This window comes from Numenius arquata, chromosome 16 (genome assembly GCF_964106895.1).
Source record: "Numenius arquata chromosome 16, bNumArq3.hap1.1, whole genome shotgun sequence".
Taxonomy (NCBI): Eukaryota; Metazoa; Chordata; class Aves; order Charadriiformes; family Scolopacidae; genus Numenius; species Numenius arquata.
The window spans coordinates 836804-855913 of record NC_133591.1 but is presented as its reverse complement, the minus strand read 5'-3'; the positions used below and the strand labels follow the sequence as shown (position 1 = coordinate 855913).

The window sequence follows — 19110 nt, the reverse complement described above, 5'->3', positions numbered from 1 at the left end:
TCATACCCTGTATAAACACAAATTTGTTGCTCCCTTTCTTCTTTCAACTTCGTTACAGCAGCCCCCGAGATAACAACGCCATGTCCATTTTACGCAGTTCAACTCCAAACAAGAGCCAAACACGCATCCCTGAGATGCAAATCGTGTGCTGATCCCATCCTGACTAAGCACTCATTGCTGGACAGCAAAATTAGGGCTAATCATTACATGAAAGACACCCCGATCTAGTACAGAAGGCAAAATGTCTCAATCCCATATGAGCGTAAATTATTTTGCAAATGACTATATATTACAGGCAAGACTCCAAAAGCATGCAGAAGAGAGCTATGCCCTCACTGATGACATGAAGGGAACAGCAGTGTTCATGAATTTACAAACTAAGGTGTGCAATCAGATTTTCCAAGGCGTTCACCCACCTAAAAGCTGTCAGTAGGCGCCTAATGAACTTTGGGGGAAAAAAAAGTGGATGCAAAGCCCTGCTACTAAAGACACTTCTAAATTTGTTTTGACATGAAATCAAAGGAGTTTGTATGTAAGTTCCAGAGAATGCCTTTGTTCCCCAGGGTAAATATGACTCCTTCGATTATGCACCGTGCACGACGCCATTACAGCATTTGATACATGAGATGGAAAAAGCCAAAATTCACAAAACAACAAAAACCACCCCAAAATTCAAGACTTTCCAATTGGTACAATTTATTACAAAACTTGAATGAAAATTAGTGTCATGGTATATAAAGAGGTCAGTACATGCCATCGCGCGGCTGACAGAAATGCCTGTGACAGAAATCCTTGCCATCAGCACCCGGGACCCAAGGACCAGTCCCCCGGGACAGCTGGCACCAGCGGCGTTTGTGTGTGGTAAGGCACGATGACTGACAAGTCAGCTCCTCGGCATCACCGGTGAGTCGTCAGGGGGTTGTACCTTCCCTCGTACATCACAAACAGAAATCACCAGAGATGAAGCTTCAGAAGTAACCAAAGTGCAGAAGGAGTTATGAGAAACTGATACGATACACAATGACTGAAAATGGCAAGTGAAAGCTGTGATACTGTGCAAACACACGTACGATTACTGTAAACAGGCCACCAAGTCGCTTAGTATGAATCACGAAACGGTTCAGAATAACCCAGCAGACACACAATTGACTCCTTAACCCACCACAATGACTGCTCCAAACAGCACACTCTATCAGTTCTGGTATAAAAAGGTATAGGAAGGATAATAAAAGCACATTTATAAGTGTGAAGACAGTGTTACCAAAAGAATCAAAAAAGATACAATATAACTTGATTAACATTGAATATATAAAACGAGCCGTTTTACAACATGATCTTCAGACTTTTGTGTTTGTTTTAACGCAGGTCTTGATCTGCGGCATCCAGCGTTTGCCTTGGGACGTTACCGTTCGGCCAGAGAAAAGAGAGCCCCATCCACGAGAGACCCATGTGCTGCTGCGGACACAAGTGGAGAACAAAGAGCATTAGACAGGACAAACTCTGAGCCCGTCGGCACTTGGGGAAGTCCGAGCACCCCCGAGAGATGCCAGGGAATGGGGGGTTCCAGTCACTGCATCTCAGACCTGCACGGGAACCAGACTGGCCCAGTCAGACACAGTTTGGCCCCAAACATTTATCAGAAATGTCTAACAAGAGCACATAAGTGAGACTATTTTTACTCACATACTTTGTGAAGCACCCACACCCCTGCAAGAGCACAGGCCCTGGGCTACAGCCCCACTCAACAGCGAGAGCCCCCTTGTCCACGCGGCCGCGAGGCTGAGCTCCTGCGGGAACTCCCTCTGACTCTGCTCCGCAAAACAGTCGAGCAAACGGATCTCCCAAGCACTCACACAGCAGTGTGCACGCGGCTGAAGGATGGGATACTGGTCTGTCATTTAAATAACTACCACTTTGGGATCTCTCTAGTTATTTGCCATTCGAAAAGGCTGCTACAAAGAAAGCAGAAATCCAGCTTTCCCTGAAACCGGGCCCTGCTCAAGCAGCTGCGTCAGATTTGGAACTTGGGAGACACCTCAAATTCTCCAGCACCAAAACTACTCATTTCCAATAGGAAAAATAGCTTAATCTGAACATTCATCTGGATGGAACAAAAGAAGTATCCTATAAAAGACTGTTGTGTCACCTCACCTGTACAGCGCAGCCCTCACCCAGGCCACGCTGGGACAGGGAGTGAGGGAAGTGATAACAGGGCCCTGGGCTCTTTGCCATTCCCACAGCGGGAATTCTGTTCAATACACAATTACTTACCATCTTAAGGAGGCCACCACTTCCCCCAACAACCAGAGCAAGCAAGCCGGCATCAAGGCTTTAAAGCCAGAGTCCACACATTAACCGAATTCAATATTCAAATTCAAAATTAACCTGTTGTGCAACACAGCCACCTCGAGTGTGACAGAGGAGCTGGATTTCTGCCATCGCCTGTCTAACGCTGGCCTGTCGCAGGAGACGGTCCAAGAGGAAACCATGACTGATGTTTCAGGCTCACGAAAAGGCTGGAACTTCCAATAAACATGAAGGCTGTTAGGAGCACAGCTGTGCACTGGTGTTACCAGCATTAGCAACACGATAGCCACATTTCATACGCTCGTAGAATGTACTTGGGCAAGGTACGGTTGTGCATCTCAGCGTGCATTCGTTTCACTGCTTTTTCCTCCTAATCTCCTTGTGAGACAATATTTTATGATATATTAGATTGATACCACTCCTTACAAATTTGATCTCCAGTTTTATTAGACTAACCTTACAGTCCCCATACTTCTCTCACCAATACAGAGCGTTAATAAACGCCTCCAGCTGCGATGTGAATTCATGCCGGCACTTCAAACAGACGATACGGGAAGGAAGGGGTTTGCTGCCTCGGCTGCTCCCAACCCCACTGCGACACAGTGCCATCTCCCCATCTGCACTTCTGAATTCCCAATCACAGAAATTTGCTTCATAAGCAGTTACATTTTCTCACTGACCTAAATTCTTTTCCTTCAAACAGCACCCATTCTATGTGGTAGCTGCAGCCCTTGTAGTGCCCAGTCATCAGCCAGAACTTTGAGAAACGGCATCTTTCCAGAACAAGTGAAGTATTGGATGACACCACTGTCCTGTTGTTCACTAGCTTGGACTCATGTTGTCACTCACACCCCCAGTACTCCGGGTTTCTGATATTTCAGTCATCCTCTGATGACTTTGCAGCTTCAAGTTTGTTCCCTTTCCTTTTGCTGGCCTGTAGCAACCCCTTATAACCCCTTGCATATACTTGGCTGATGACATCTGCTAAGTTACAAAACTGGCCTTTGAATTGCTTTCTAATGTTTATCAGTTAATTTAATATGCTAATAGGGTTAATATCCACTGAGTCACATATACATACCAGGCTCCAAGCTCTTGAAGTACAAGAAATGTTCCTCTGAAAGTGTTTATTTAGCAAAAGGTGGCCTGAAGCATTTCCAAGTCCCCTGTGACACCACGTCAGGCTCTGGCATGGAGCTGGGAGGTCCCTGCAGCCCATCCTCAGATCCACTAATGTCTGAGAAATCCTGGCAGCCAGTACCTCCCCTGGCCCCCTGCATCCCACCTGCACCCAGCCCTGCGTCACAGAGACACAGGAGGTGGAACATGCCCGTTGGATCACTCCTGGGCAGAGTGCAAGGTGTCCCCACACGTATTCACAAGAACTGACAATGCTGCTGTAGCCACTGCGCTGGGGACTTCCCAAGGCATCGGCACATTTCTGAAAAGCAAATAAATGTACTTCCACTCACCCCTGACATGTCCCCACAAAACAGGATTTCTGCAGTGACCCATTAGGAACGTCACATTCTCTGGGATCACTTGGCAAAAATTGAACCATTTTGCCTTAATCCACTGAGTGACAAAATTTATTGAGATACTTTCACATAATTGCCCAAACTGTATCAGAAAAAACTTGCTATTGGGTGTGTTGATCTGTTCCATTTGATGTTTTGCAAACATTGTGTCATTCCTTGGATAGCTCTAGAGTCTGTTTCGGTTTTTGGGAAGTGGGGGAACTATCTTGCTGATAATACTTTTAGATGAACACAAATGAAATCGTTATTGTTCTGTACATCAAGGAATAAAGCCATACCATGACCCTCATCCGAAGCCTGCCCAGGGCTCTGTGCGTTACACACAAGAGCAGGGGGCACCTGCTGCAGGGTGGCTCTTGGGGACCCTGCTAAGACTTTCTGTACAAGTCAACTCCAAGGTCGTACGGAGCCACACAAGTTCAGCGCTTCAGTTGTACAGTAACAAAGGAAAAATTACAATTTCAATCAGAAGTCTACCCTCTCAGGGGAATCAAAACGTGTGCTGGGCCATCACCGTGGGGTTTGCTGAGCACCTCCACCCCCAGAGCGCTGAGAAGGGCAGGAGGAGGAGGGACTCTGCTGGGCCAGTTTCCAGACAGAGGAACAGCCACTGGCACCGCCAGGCACTTCTCCCAAATACTTGCTTCACATTCTCCAGGCTCTCGATTTCAGCTGCCAAAAACTACACCATGATCCTCACTTCCTCAAATGACATCTCTCATCAGATCAATTCTGCATTCAGCAGCACCGTTTCGAGAGGCTGGTTGCCATGACAACGCTTTGTGTTGTTCTGTTAAATGATGTCAGTTCACTGGTAGAAAACACGGGCTGTTTGGTGCCTTCAGCACTGGTCTTATCAAGAATCAGAGCAGTGGTAGTGAGCTCAGGAGGCTTCAGAACACTGGGGGAAATCATGAGCTATAATAAAAGAATTTTCACCATCCTACAGATATTTTAAGTGCAAGATGCTTGGGTTTTTTCCTGAACACGCTTCCCTAACCATAACTGCATTTCCAGCTGGCTATATTTGTTTTCCATAGCCTGGCTTCTGTTACTGGTTTGTCCCAGCACGATCCTGAAGCTGGGTGGAAGACAGACAACCCAGATTTGTAAGAATAACAAGAGGAAAACAGATTGCAGAGCGCTACGCTTTCAGAAGGAGAAGGAAATGGAAGAAACGCCCATTAATAACCATTTCATTTAAAAAAACAATTCCAACTTTTCGTAATACTTGCTCATTTGAGATGGACAAGTTCAGAAACTGGTAAATATGCTGTTGGAATTACTGCAGGCTAACTTCAAAAGCATTTCATATTAGACTATCTAAATAAAACTAAATCTGTTTTAATTTTTGGTAACTTACTCCACCCCCTCCATCTCCTGCCTCTCCAATCCTTCATTCAACCTGTCAAATATAAGCAGCAATCCAAGCTCATCTTGAAGTTTTCACCAGGCCTCACACGGACTCGTAAGATTAATATATCAAAAGTTAGGGTAACAAAAAAAAAACCAAACATAAGTATTCTGGTGCCTTGCTGTGCTGTCACTGCTTGGTCACACACCTCCCCAGGCGCCGGCTGTGCATGGGAGCTGTGAGAGGCTCAGAGGAGCCAGAGGAAAGCACAGGTCAGCACACCATGGGCAGGGCTGCTCTCCACAGCCCCGCATCACCCCCAGCTTCTCCGGTCAGCCTGGGCTCACGGGCTTTGGCACAAACTGCAGCTGACACACTGGTCACTACTGTTTCCAAACCACCTTCCTCCCCTGCTCCTAACCCAGTCCCCGCCACCGCTGCTCTCCATCCCCATCAGGCTTCTGCTTCTCCACACCAAGAAATCTGTCCATCCTCATCGGGAACTCTGAGTATGGTCCCTGTGTGTTGTCTCTGTCACCCCCCCGATGCTTCTCTTACTCTGGCTTGAGAGAGAAGGAAACTGAAGTAAGTTTTCCCCTTGTTCTTTCCACAAATCCTTGAAAGACACCCCATTCAAAAGGGATGGGACAAACCAGAGCTTCCAGTCACCCCATCTGTGCAGCACTTCGTGATCACACAGACCCTTCACTATTTTTGGCAAGGGTTTGAGTTCAGCGCTTATCATTACGCAATGCCAGACTCTTTCCAGAAAACCTCAAAGCATTCAGCAACCTCCTCCCCACCCCGAAATACATCTGAAACCAGAAGTGGGTATTTCACATATTTGGACATTACCACATTTCGTTATCCTACTGCTCACTCTCCAGCCCTTATCTACGAAGGTATTTGCACCAAACTGCTCTTTTCCCAAAATATCTGAAAATACCTTTACAGCTGTAATTTGTGAAGGAAAATATATTTTTAAGGGACTTTTGAAGAAAATTGATACAAATTTGTCTAAAATAAAGATGGAAATGTTAGTTTTTACCTAAGTTACATATTTTTCTCAGCATAAGAATGGTGCAAAAGAGCAACTGGAGGAGAGACAGTAGCAGAGCTGATCCTTTAAAGTTCTTGTAAAACTAGAACCTGAGAGATGCTTAAGATAAGCTGTAACAGAACAAAAAGATTGATATCAACTATATTTAAATTTGTTGGCAGTTTGGTTCTGTTAACTACTGTGTTAATTACAAGTTTCCTGTTTTCTCTGGAAATAGCGAGTTGAATAAAATACAGCAAATAAATCTGATGGGAATGCTGGAGGCCGAGATCATCATTGCTCCTGAACCACAGAGGCAGTGAGCGTGCAGGGGAGAGCCCTCCCCGAGGCCAGGCTCCAGGTGAGGATTCCCTTCCCCACGCTCTCACCATCACCCAGCAACGCTCTGGGTTAGTGGGGCTGCAACTGCACTCCTGCCTGCGCGTACGAGCCAGCAAATCACACTAAGTGTCTGTCAATAGATATCTCAAGGGTAACAAAAAAAGAAGTTAAAATTCTTTCCTGGAAGCAGCCTGTCAAACAATGACTCCCACAGTGGCTGCAGAACCGCAGCTTTGCGATGCCGAAGGAACAGCAGGACGTCCACATACGATGTTCTCATTCAAATCCTTCTCAAATTTGTTCACATTCAGTATTTCAGATCAACCAACTTTCTTGAGATTTAGTTCAAACTACCCCACGAGATGATCATGTGGACGCTCAGTTAAACCTGCGGAGCTCCCCTGCGTAACACACCGAGTGGTCCCAGCCATGCTCCCCTTTAGCAACGTACGGGATCTACAGAACATCTCCCTGGGACGCACACGAGGGTGCTCAGAACTCTGTTTGCTTACGTATCCATGGCTGCAAATTCAACCTGGCACAAACCATGCCCCAATTTGTTTTTATAAATACCAGAAGCTGTGAAACACAGGGAATCTGGTGCCATAACTGGCTAACGATTTGTGGGAATGCTGCATCCCGTTAGCCCTCGGATACTGATTCACAGCAAAGCCAAAGTTCTGACTGTATTTGTACCATCTGCCATTCTGTGCTCTGCCAGCAACAGCTATGGACAAGCTGAGTAGATTTAGGGTGTGTTTTTTTCTTACTGAGTATCAGTTTGAAGGATGCTGTGTGATTCAATGGGATTTATAAGTCACACAAAGAATCAAGCTCCTTTGCAAAAACCAGTGATAGTAATGTAGACTGCACGAGGTCTCCTGCATTGAACAGCCACTTTCACAAGCGGTCAGAGTTTGGCCAGACGATAAAGTCTGCATGAAAACAGGACCTTGAGTTCAGACTAACATATTGAACAGGCTACAAAATTACCCGCTCCTGCCCAAGGAAGCAAGAGCTCTGTGTCAGACACTGCCATCGCACACACTGCATGGTCAGCCCTAAAATCCTCCTCACTGTTTAGATTTCCAGTGCTGGGAAGACAGATTTCAGCAGGAAGTTGGAAGACACAATGTAAAGACTTCTCTATCCGCAAGAGTTGGAACTATGACAGCAAGAAACCCAAGTTTGAATTACTTTTTTCCCCCCCTGAACTACTTCGCTCAAAGATCCCAGTGCACATACCAGTAAAACCACCAACTTCTGCTTAAAGAGAAATCCAGTGAATAAGTTTACTCCTTAGGAAACTTTTTTATTCTTTTTCTTTTTTTTTTTTAAATTTTTCTTTTTACATATAAACAGGAAGGCTGAAGGTTCAAATAAAGGCAACAAAAAATCTCCTTATTTTAGGCTTGGAATGTTGGCAGCTGCCACAAGGTCATAAGGGATAATATAATCCATTTTATTCAAGCTTTACATTCCAGAAGACCAGCAATCACAACTGGAGTATTAAACTGGAGTATTAAGCAATAGGACTCCTCATACCCTTCTTTTTTATTCTTGCATTTAAAAGAGAAGTTATGCCAGAAGAGCTGCACTCTGAAGAAAGCAGGAATATTTGCAACAAGAATTGTTTTTTCTTCCCTCCCTCTGATCCCACCCGTGGTATCACACACGGCATCGCGGGACTCCTCATTCAGCACGTCACCAGTTTGCCTCAAGTTGTGCTTGGTGCTTTGAAAAACCTGCTATAAGTTCAGCGGACCACACACCCCAAAGCACCAGAACTTTTGTTTACATACAAATTAATTTTCTGAGCAGCTTTTGCTAACAGAAACGAAGCCAGATCATTCAAAAACAAGGCACTGAAGATAAGCAATTACAGGTCCTAAAACCAGCTGGAAAGGTAACATTTGCACAGGTCTTTTTTTCCTAGGCTACCCAGAACCTGACTCGATCTTTTCTGTAAGTACTGTAAAAGCAACTCCAAAGCACAAACTTAACAATAATCATTGGGAAAAATCTTATGTAAGAGGAGTAAACAGTCAGAAAAGCAATACCTGATGCATCCAGATGTTAAGCATCTTAATCATCACCAGGCTTCATCCTCATTTGGGCTTGCATCTGTGCAATCATCTCCTGCATGCGGCGCAGCTGGAAGAGGAAAACACCCACACATTTAAAACCATTTCATGAGGAATCCAAAAACCCCGGAAACTTTGTATCTTTTTCTTCCACAGCAGAATGCGGATCCGATTTCTGATTTTCCTCTTTACAAAATGGAAATGTTCAATTAATTCACAGGATCAAATACTTTGTTTTTCCCACCTCAGATTACTTAACGCATTATATCGAACTTACACAAAACATTTGTAAGATCACTTATAATGAAAATTAAGCAATAAAATCCAAACCCTTTGAAGCGAGCTACGTTTGCAGACCTGTGTTAGTAACAGTTAATCTCCAGTAAAGAAAACGGGCCCTTTCTGTGTGTGCAGACACCCTGCTTGAGGCAGCCAACGCCGCTCTGTTGTGATGCACGTGCGCACCACACAACGCCATGTGCCAACACTCATCCTGGGGCTACCGGGCACCTCGGGAAACTTCTAGCAGCAGTAACAGCTGAAAGCACAGACAGAATTTCAAAACTACTTCACAAGCAAAACAGAAAGATGTTTACAAAATTTGGAAAGAGAGACTAAACATATTAAGCACCAATATTTTCACATCTAAACAACGACTTTTCCCGGAAATAACTGTTTTCTTAAAGGCTTTTTCTTATGGCACTTACAAGTTAATTTCCATCTCATAATAAATCAATTATATATAATGCATTTTTTTCCCCCAAAATAACATTATTTTAAATAAGTATTCCTAAGAAAGAATAAGAAACAGTAATATGGATTTTCAAAATGTATATGCAAATACCCCTAATTTGGTTTAAAAATGACAAGGTATTTCCTTCCAGATGCAGGTGGGGAAGGCTCCACACACACAATTGCAAGTGCCTGATCTTACAAACTTGAAAAGAAATAGGCTGCAATTTCCACACGCATTGTATAAAATATGAGTCCATCTCAAAGTGGAGATAATGTAATAATCTGAGACTTGTATAGGAAGTTTTCATTATTCTAAGAATAATTGTGTAGTTTTCAATGTGACCATACACAAGAACCAGTGAGAACCATTCCTGCACATCACAATACAAGCCAAAACCAACTCGTGTGTCTTTACCTTACCAGACCCGCTGCACAGACAGAAACCATCTTTCCTCTTAACAAAGGTGAATGCAAAAGCTCACAACAGGCTGAAGTCGACATCGTATCAACACCCGTGTTCCCTTCGCTGCTGGGGACCGCGAGCACCAAGGGCACACCGTGACTCTGGTCCTGCCCAGCAGTAAAACCCTCTCACTTGGGAGAGCAGCATTAATATGTTCTGCAGGGGCCTTGCCATCGTCCCCTGAAGGATGCCACAACACGACAGCACAGGGTCGATGCAGACCATGAAAAGGAAGACAGGAAACAGCGTTTGGAAATCTGCTAACACTTACAATTCCCGCAAATTCCCAGAGAGCAAAAAAATCAAAGGAGAAAATTTAACCTTGGTGTAAGCTCCACTTAGTTTACTTATGTCAGGACTAAAATTTACTTCAAAAAATTAAACTTTAGAGCCGTTTTTATTTCCCTCGGGCCTGCAGGCCTTCAGCAGCCACGCTGTCTCTCCCCATAAGAGTTTTCACCTTATCTTCCATGCAAACAATTATGGAAACACCCGCAGCACCAGGCAGGGACCCTTGCCCACCGCAGGCTGCCCACTGACTCCAGGCTGAGACGGTTCTTCATCCCAGCTCCAAGGGGATAAACACATCCAGAGAGCGGAAGGACAGAGAGCGAGCGATTTAACTCTGATATTCAGGCTGCTGCTGGGCAGCCCCACCAAGGGCAGCAGAGCACAGGGATGTGCCAACACCTCGGGGCAGCTCATCAGGAAAATCAGAGGAAGCTCATTCCTTGCTGTTTCCACATAATCATGGCCTTAACTTTTTTCTGGAAGCATTGCCTCTCAAAGCTCTGAAAGGTTTTTATTACAAGATACTTTCAGAGTAGGAAGAATACAGCACAGCACTACAAACTTCCTGAACTTTGTGCCCATTTACACTATGACACCAAAACAACCTGAACTGGAGCATATTTACAGTAAGGAACATGGATCCCTTTACTCTTATTTTCACTTTTCAGCTCAGAAAAACAGGTCATCACTTGAAAATGAGCAAAAAGTACAACCAGGCTCAGCAATAAATCCAAAGTGACAGATTAGCAATTCCAGATTGCTTAAGTGGGGACCACATCCTTTGGCACAATAAACGATCATTTAGCAAAAAGTGATGCCTTGCTAGAGATGACCCTGGCAGCAGCCCAAGCATTTGTTCCCTCCAAGGTTAGAGAAACGTCACCAAACTGTGACTAGAACTCCAAGCACCAGTGCTGATGCAAATGCGCAACAGGAGGGGAAATGGCTATTTGTTTTCCCTGTGAAGGCCATGGAATGCAAGCCCATTTCCTCTGTGCCTCTTCCCTCCCCAGGCTCTTCCCAGTGTGAACCTTAGGGACGATATGGCATGAAGGGATTTCAGACCAGCTTATCTACAGAAGATTCAGCAAAGCCTCTTGATCTCTTTGGGATAATAGAATGCAGAAGTTAAAAATCTATTTGTTTTTTCAAGTTCTAACCTAATCCTCTGCAACTTCAGCAGCAGTTACTCCGAGGTGATTAGTCTCAGAAGAAACTTCCAGAGATTGTCCTCCAAGAAATTCAAGACCTCATCCCTTTAGTCATATTATATAAAAACATACATTACATACATACATATATACATTTGCCCAGAGAAGCTGTGGCTGCCCCATCCCTGGAGGGGTTCAAGGCCAGGCTGGACAGGGCTTTGAGCCACAAAACCTTTCCAAACAATGCTCTTGACATTTTCAAACCACCTGGTACTCCTGGCTGTCAGCTGATGGTCTAGGGTTGTTTCGCATACACGTCAGCCGATGGGAGGCAGTTAGTTTGTGTACAGAATACTCACAGAAATTCCACTCTCTAAGTGCACGGCCATCGAGTGTGCTTGTGCTGCTGAAATGAAGCTGTACAGCAACAAAGATGCAGCTCATTTCATCTCCAGTAATTCATATTATTAGCTACTAGTTATGGTGATAATCAGCTGCTTCTGCATTTCCTTTTAGGAAAGTTTTTTTTGCTATTTATGTCAACATGCCAGGGTTAGCTATTTTTAAATATGGATGCTACAAAGGAAAAAGAAAATGCACAGACATAAATAACTATATTTCAAAAATTTCCATGTACAGGAGTCCGAATCTTTCGCCTCAGAAACACACAAAACTGCTTGTAGTTTTTCATTTCTTACTCCAAATCATGCATATATGCATTGATCTTTTAAATCATGCCTCTATTTATGGACTTGGATCCAAGCTGAATTGGGTAAAAGAAGGATAAACAGAACACACACTATCTTCCAATTGGCAGCAAATCTTAAGTTTTCACAATGCAGGCAGTCATAGGCGTTGGCAGTGTACTACTCCAATTTAAATACCAGGCTAAAAATCTCGGAATTTTTAGAACTTTAGCATGAAAATGTTAAGTTGAAAGGCCTAGTAACAACTTGAAACCGGAGTAAGAAATCAGAGATTGAAAACATCAAATTCTTCAGTTGACTGGTACAAGAGAAATACTATGAATTTTGCTGCAAGACAAGATTAAGATGAAAAACCACGCACGTTAATTATATCATAGGATTTTTAAAACTCAAACCTTTTCTACTCCATAGCCACAAGACATAAGAAGAAATGTACGGGGAACATGCCTGTAGAAAGCCATGCCCATCTGAAATGACACCAGAGTCTCAGTCTACCCCAACATGCTATGTCTCAAGCAGCACACATAGCTGACAAACGTAAACTGATTTCAGTACTTTAAAAATAGCAACTATCCCTATGGAAAATTAGCATCCAGGCTGAAGTGATAAATGCCCTGCCGACACCACGAGTCTCTGCGCTGCTGCCATCCACAGTACGCAAGCGGCTACAAACAAAGCACCCTGTATGGGCACATCAGGGCTGCTGTTTATCACCACTCTAGTCGTACACTCCATGGGCAGCAGCTGATGTAGAACGCTGAAATTGGAGTACAGCACATTACATTAAAGAACAACAGTTTTAGAAGCTCCCTCTTACCTCAGCCTCTTTCTGCTGGAGGATTCTATCCTTGTCTACCACTTCCTCTTCAACAGGCCTATTGAACAGAAGAACACATTGATGCTGTAAGATAAAGGAGCAAAAGTGTCCAAGAAGAGAATCAAGGTTTCAGCTTGATTCAGCTTTCAATTTCAGCTAATCAACTGTTTCAGTTATCAACAATGCTTACGTGCTTCCTCACAGGGGAAATGAGGACATTGGTAAACCCATGCTTCCCTTTTACAAAAGGCCATCTTTACCTCAAACTCCTACTATTCACCCTCTGTTTCTTAAAATTCTATTTCTTCACTGCTATGGGTGGTTTTTGTCATTTACTCTAATCAAGAGATTCCCTCCACTGTCTATCCATGGTACAAAATGAGCCATTAGAAAGCTGTGTAGGCTGTTTCCTTTCTTCCTCAAGATCAAAATGCCTGGCTGAATACTTGAAGAACAAGTAAAGTGGGAACAACAGTTACGTTGCTATCAAAAGAGATCCAGCACAGGTAGATGGGGATTTTTTTGCTTTAAGGATTCTGTCCTTGGCAGACTTAACAAGAAAAAAAAAAAATCCACAAAACCCACACACATTACCAAAAAAAAAAAAAGATTGTGTGGTCTAAACTTCTCTCTCTAGCTCTGTATGAAGGAGCACGAGAACAGCCACCAAAGCAGCCTTACAACAACTGAAGAAGCAACACCCGACCTGATCAGACAGGCTAGGGCTATTTAAATGTGCCCACTGGAATTTACTTTTTCCAAGGAGACATTAAATAAAAACCTGTCTTGGTCACAGCCCACTGCCTCTCTATGCACATTGCAATTAAAAGCCTTGAGAAAAGGGAATGGATGTGAAGACAAGACCAGCTGTTTGTAAGCACAGCATTTTGCTAGATATTACTGCTCTTCAAGAAGGGCATTTCATACAAATTTCAGTGGCACCACAGGTTGAAATGTCATGAAAAATAATTAGTTACAGGAGGAAGAGCAGGTCCAAGGTCACAGTGGGAATTGAAGATTCTCCCAAGCAGCCAAGCCCAAAGGCAGGCACATACTCACTTGCCAGTGCGTTTTAGCCTCTCTGAGCGGAAGTTCTCATAGTGCAGATCCTGGGTCACCTCCTGCAGGTCCTGCATGTGCGTTCTGGAACATGCAAAGGGCTAGTGAACACTTTGTCCTTCTTGTCAAAGGAAAGAAAAACATTCTTTTATCTTCTATTTTTGTTTTATATAATGGATGTATTTACTGGGAAAATAATCCTTACAGACCTGGTCTGCCATAAAGCCAGCCAGAACACGGCTTTCATGTTTATTGGTCTTTAATTTGCACTTAAGTGCCCTCCCACCAAAATTCTTTGAAAATACAGAGTCCCTTATTCCTCTTCTTGTTTACTAATTACTGTACAGGAGCTGTATGAACCAGTCTTTATTGTGCATGAACCTTGTGAAGGCTGTTATTGAGAAAGATACTTTAATTCCTAAAGTATTTTTTGACTCTTAAGTGCTATTAAGTATAATTTGTAACTGTGAGAACTAGGTGGAGCTCCTGGGATCACCTCACAGCTGACATTGCCTAACAACTCCCGACTGCCAAAAGAGGAAAAAATGCTGGCTACCAGAGACCAGCAGAGGGCACCCCCTGTCCAGTGGAGCCTGAGATGAGAGCTACACAACACGATTCCATTTCCAACACCACTGAGATCTCATTTTTTAAAAGGATTTTTAAAAAATGAATTCTTTTCAATTAAAAAGATATCTGCAGAGGCATAATAGTCTTATCAGATCAAATCAGAACAGGGCAAGGTACCATATTCAAAACAGGATTTCCCACACTGCCAAGAAAATGGAGCTTTCCCTTTACAATACTGCTCATGCTTTAATCCATCACTTTTGAGTCCTATTTTAAAAGCCTCTCTGCCCCACCCATTGCATGATGAGAAAATGTCAATTTGTATGGAAAGCCAGGAGATCAGTTCACAGAAGGCATAAAAACTGTCACATGTATCTGACAATGTAAAATACAGAAAATATTTTCTGAATTCAGAGATCAGAGGGTTACAGCAGCAAAACAAGCTGCAGGGGGCAAAAAAGTCACTCTCTGCCACCCTCAGACCTGGATCTGAATTAAGGAGATCACGTTCTGGTACCTCTCTCGTCATTGTAACGGTGACATCACCACAGGAGATGGATAATTTTACCATTACTCACACCAGCATTGTGCGTAACTTCAGGAAATCGTTGTGCTCTGGATTTTCAACTTCAACAACTCCCCAGGGATACAGACGGCCTCTGATTTTTTTCCCTTTCACCTCAATAAGTTGGTTGGATCCAATGACAGCGAAGGGAATGCTAGCCTAGTTAGAGGGAGCAAAACAAGGTACTGCTTTGGGTTTTGATTGGTTGCTTTTTTTTTTGTTTTTCTTTTAAGGAAAGCACAAAGACTTTTAAGTAACTAGACCAGAGAGGAGAAAAGAGAAATATTGACAAATGCACTCTACTAAAATCCTTCCACATCAGAAACCCAACGAATCCCATTCCAGGCAATGCAGCCTTGCACTATTAACACCTGCGGGTTCATTAGACCCATTTGTCTCACCAGAGGCACAGAAGGAAATGACGCTTTGCTTTAGGAACACTTGACTGTTGTTGAAGTACAGCCTGGGCACAACCCGTCATCTGCCATAACATCACCCATGGAAACAGGCCAACAGCCACACACTGAAGGGGCCAGGAGAGAATTTCAGAGACGTTCCTCAAGCACCTTTGCAAGTATCACAGCACAGAGAGGAAATGACTGCAGTAAAGCCTTTATTATCTGCTCTAATGAGAGGAAAGTTGCTAATTAGTGTAGTAACCACAACACATGCACAGGGCACTCTGCTTGCACATTAAAAGGATTGAGCCAGGAAACAGACTGCAAATCACAGCTCTTGGAGAAGAATCGCTTACATTTAAAAGAGAAAAGAAAGTCATGACACTAGACTGGAACAAAAAGGATTCTAGTTCAGAGTCATATCCAAAGAAAACTTGAATTTTCAAAATATTATAGAGGAAGCTTACTGTAGGCTTGAAGAACTACTGCAGCAAAATGATAGATTAGGAGCGAAACTTGCCTTTAAAACTCTGGTTTGTTCTTTAAACTCCTCATCTTCATCAGAATCTGCATCAGGGAGCTGATAGATCCTAATGCCATGTTCAGAAATCTCATCCAGAACCTGAAGTTAACAAAAAGGGAAGAATAATAAATTTTTATTTCATTGAAGAGGTATTAAGTCAAAAATCTATACAATTGATCGACTAGTCTCTGTCACATCTAGAGAACTCAAAATGAAGAAAGGAACCTACACTAGACCCTGGTTGGATTTTAAAGATTTTAGTTTACTATTGCAAAAAAAAAAAAAAGTATCTTAAAAACATTGCTGATATTTGCCAACTACAGAGGTTCTATTTTAAAGACCTTACTAACAGGCGTTTTAAAAAGCCACCACATTTGCTGAGATTACCTCTCAATGAAAGCGTTTGCAATCTGTGATCAATCTGCACGCTCAGACACAGCTAAGCCCCAGCAGCAGCTCACCCGTCCCTCTATCCCAAGAAGAACAGACTCTAAAGGTGTTTTGTTACATTCCTGATGGATGTGACCTTCACTAGCACACTTTTGTGCAGTCATACAGAAATACAGATCTCAAAGGCCTTCAGACAACAATCTGTAGTTGTACTCAGGGAACAACCATGGGAATCAGGACACCAGTTGCTATGAATGTCAGCTGCAAAACTAATACAGTATCTGTAACACAATGCGCTCTGGCACAGCGCTTTCTGAAGACTAACAGATATGTACGTGACTCGGTGTCCAGAGTGCCAAATAACACAAGCTTAAAGATTTTTTAGAAAGTACAAATGAAAAATGCATTTTTAGAAAACATAGCAAGTAAATTTTTAAAAACTCAGGAGATTTACATGGAGCATAATAAAGAAGCTGACAGAACCAGTAAGTTTATATGAAAAAAAGTAAAAGCAATGAATGGTAGAAGGATTCATTAGTTACAGCATCAAAACCACACAGCTCATGTCAAAGTATATTTTCGTGTATTTGAGATGTACAAAACTGTAAAGAGACAGAGCCTGTTGTCTCTTGAATGAAAAAGACAAAAGCTTATTATCCACTTAAACTGGAGAAAGTTATTCTAAATCCACTCAGAGAAAAACCATCCATAAACAGCTTGCTTTATTGTTACTAACGGTATCGCTACCCTGTGTTCCCGTACACCCTCTTTCCCCAACAAAAGGCCGCAGGGCGAGAGCGTCACCCAGGCCTGTGGCAGTCCCCAGAGGTGGCACAGTCAGTTCTCTCCCCAGGGGAACGCTCCTGCTGCCACGCTATTACAAACAATCACATCAGAAACCCATCCAAGGCACCGAGATGTTCTGTCACTGAGGGAAGTGTGGCAGTATGAGAGAGCTTGGAGGATGCACTGTGGGTGTCTCAGCAGAACAGGTTACCTGGGCCAGCTTCCTTGATGAGTATTTATTCCCTAACAAGCTGCGACCCCCAACCCCACCACGGCAGTGATGAACTCACAGTGGACAAAGGCTGGGCAAAATCAGGGGCATTGAGGTAATCGTAAAACCATTCAGAAAAGCCACTGTAAGGACTTGTTCTGCCTTTACTACATACGTAACTGGATATGAACTGGACAACACAAATAGGACCAGACTTCAGATGGACGAGGGGTCCCAATGAGCCTCCCCAAAGCACTGCTGGGTTCCCCGATCTCTGTGCGATGGCATCCGATAGCTACGGTACAAATTAAACTTGTCCAAGAGGAGCTATTAAACTATTATTGAACAGCTGGTTAAATTAAAACAATCCCTCACACCATGAGAAGAGGAATGACCATGTTTGAAGCGCAGCTATTCCCCTGACAATGGTTTCCTGCCAGGTATATAAACATCCCCCGCACCCACACACGCGCACACACTCAATTAAATATTATCAGCCCCCACCTACACAGAGAGCAGTACTTTTAAAGGAAAAAAGAAATTTGGGAAAAAGTGTTGCCAATAAGCAATTAACAGTTACCTTCGCACAACTACATTCAAACCAATATGTTGTTACTGTTCTGCAAAAAGGAAGATAACGAAGTTGTCAGCAAATGACAATAGAAGATGCACAGCTGGGAGAGGTGGGGCAGCGCTGCAGCCCATGCCTTTAAGTAGCTCCATAAAACAAGAAAGCACATTTAACCTGGCTGAGATCCTGAAGATAAAATGCAAGTGAAACAATAACGGGAAAGTCGACAACAAGGGGTGCTAGAATAATATATTACAGCTGTTAAACCTAGTGCTTTCCTGAAAGGAAAAAGAATTGCAATAAAAACAAACTGTATTTTATGGTCCTAACAATGAAGCAGCGTTTTGCTTCTTCAAATCTGAATTTTATTGGCCTCAGAGGGTTCTGTGTTCCTAAAGATTAGCCTTCCCATGGGAAATTAAAAAAAAAGTCAAAATATTAGTTCCCCTCTCATGAAGTCATTCTTTTGAGCAGGTTTCCTTAGCAGCCTTGCATGGCACAGCTTGTGAAACTGCCTTGCATTTCTTCCCACTCAACAGTTTTAAAAAATAACTTTGAATTCCAGAAAGACCAAACAGGAATTACTCCAAGCTGGGTTTCCTTTGCAAGCACCACAAACTGATCTTGCTGCTTAGTCCAAGGCGGCAAAACAAAAACATTTTACTTTAGATTGATGGCCAAATGGCAGAAACATCTAAAAAAAATAGGACTTCAAGCTGCGTCAGCAAAGCAGGATTTTGATTCTTATTCTTGATTAGGGATTCTTTTAGCCAAGACGCTTTGAGTTAGAACAATATACAGTAGCCAGACTTTCAAAGCTTTGGAACCACATGATACATTTGACTCAGTGTAAACTCCGTTTGTGGAGTGACCTTTGCCAGCAGCACAAAAATAATGAGATGTGTTTACCTGTTCCTCCCCCCTCCCTCGGGCTGCAGCACAAGCCCCATTCATCCCCTTATATTTAGCCAGTGCACAAAACCGTACGTGTAAGTCAAGGCTGGTTTAAAGACTAGTTAGTTAAAAGTAACTTTGCTCAAACTAGAAAGCACTTAGCACTGAGAGGTTGCCTTTAAATAATCAGTTCATCACAGGGCATGTAAACTGGGATTCGTCTCCATCCTCCCCAATAACCGTACATCACAAACCCTCAATCTAACATCACTTACAGACCCAATATGGAAAATGAGCAATTCCACACTCACACTG

The 19110-nt window shown here is 43.2% G+C and overlaps 1 protein-coding gene across 3 annotated transcripts in view; it reads right to left on the bottom strand.

Moving 5' to 3' along the window:
* Positions 1-673: 673 nt before the first annotated feature.
* The window catches only part of LOC141472317 (septin-2), a 32637-nt gene continuing 14200 nt past the window's right edge, over positions 674-19110 (bottom strand). For 2 of the 3 annotated variants that reach the window (XM_074159264.1, XM_074159263.1), the window contains 6 exons: positions 15941-16042; positions 15036-15181; positions 13888-13971; positions 12829-12886; positions 8641-8734; positions 674-1452 (listed from right to left, as the gene is read on the bottom strand). In XM_074159264.1, coding sequence (XP_074015365.1) covers positions 8666-8734; positions 12829-12886; positions 13888-13971; positions 15036-15181; positions 15941-16042 — 459 coding nt within the window. In that variant the 3' untranslated portion in view covers positions 674-1452; positions 8641-8665. Of the gene's footprint in view, positions 1456-8640; positions 8735-12828; positions 12887-13887; positions 13972-15035; positions 15182-15940; positions 16043-19110 lie in introns of all 3 variants that reach the window. The other variant, XM_074159262.1, reaches the window with a different exon arrangement.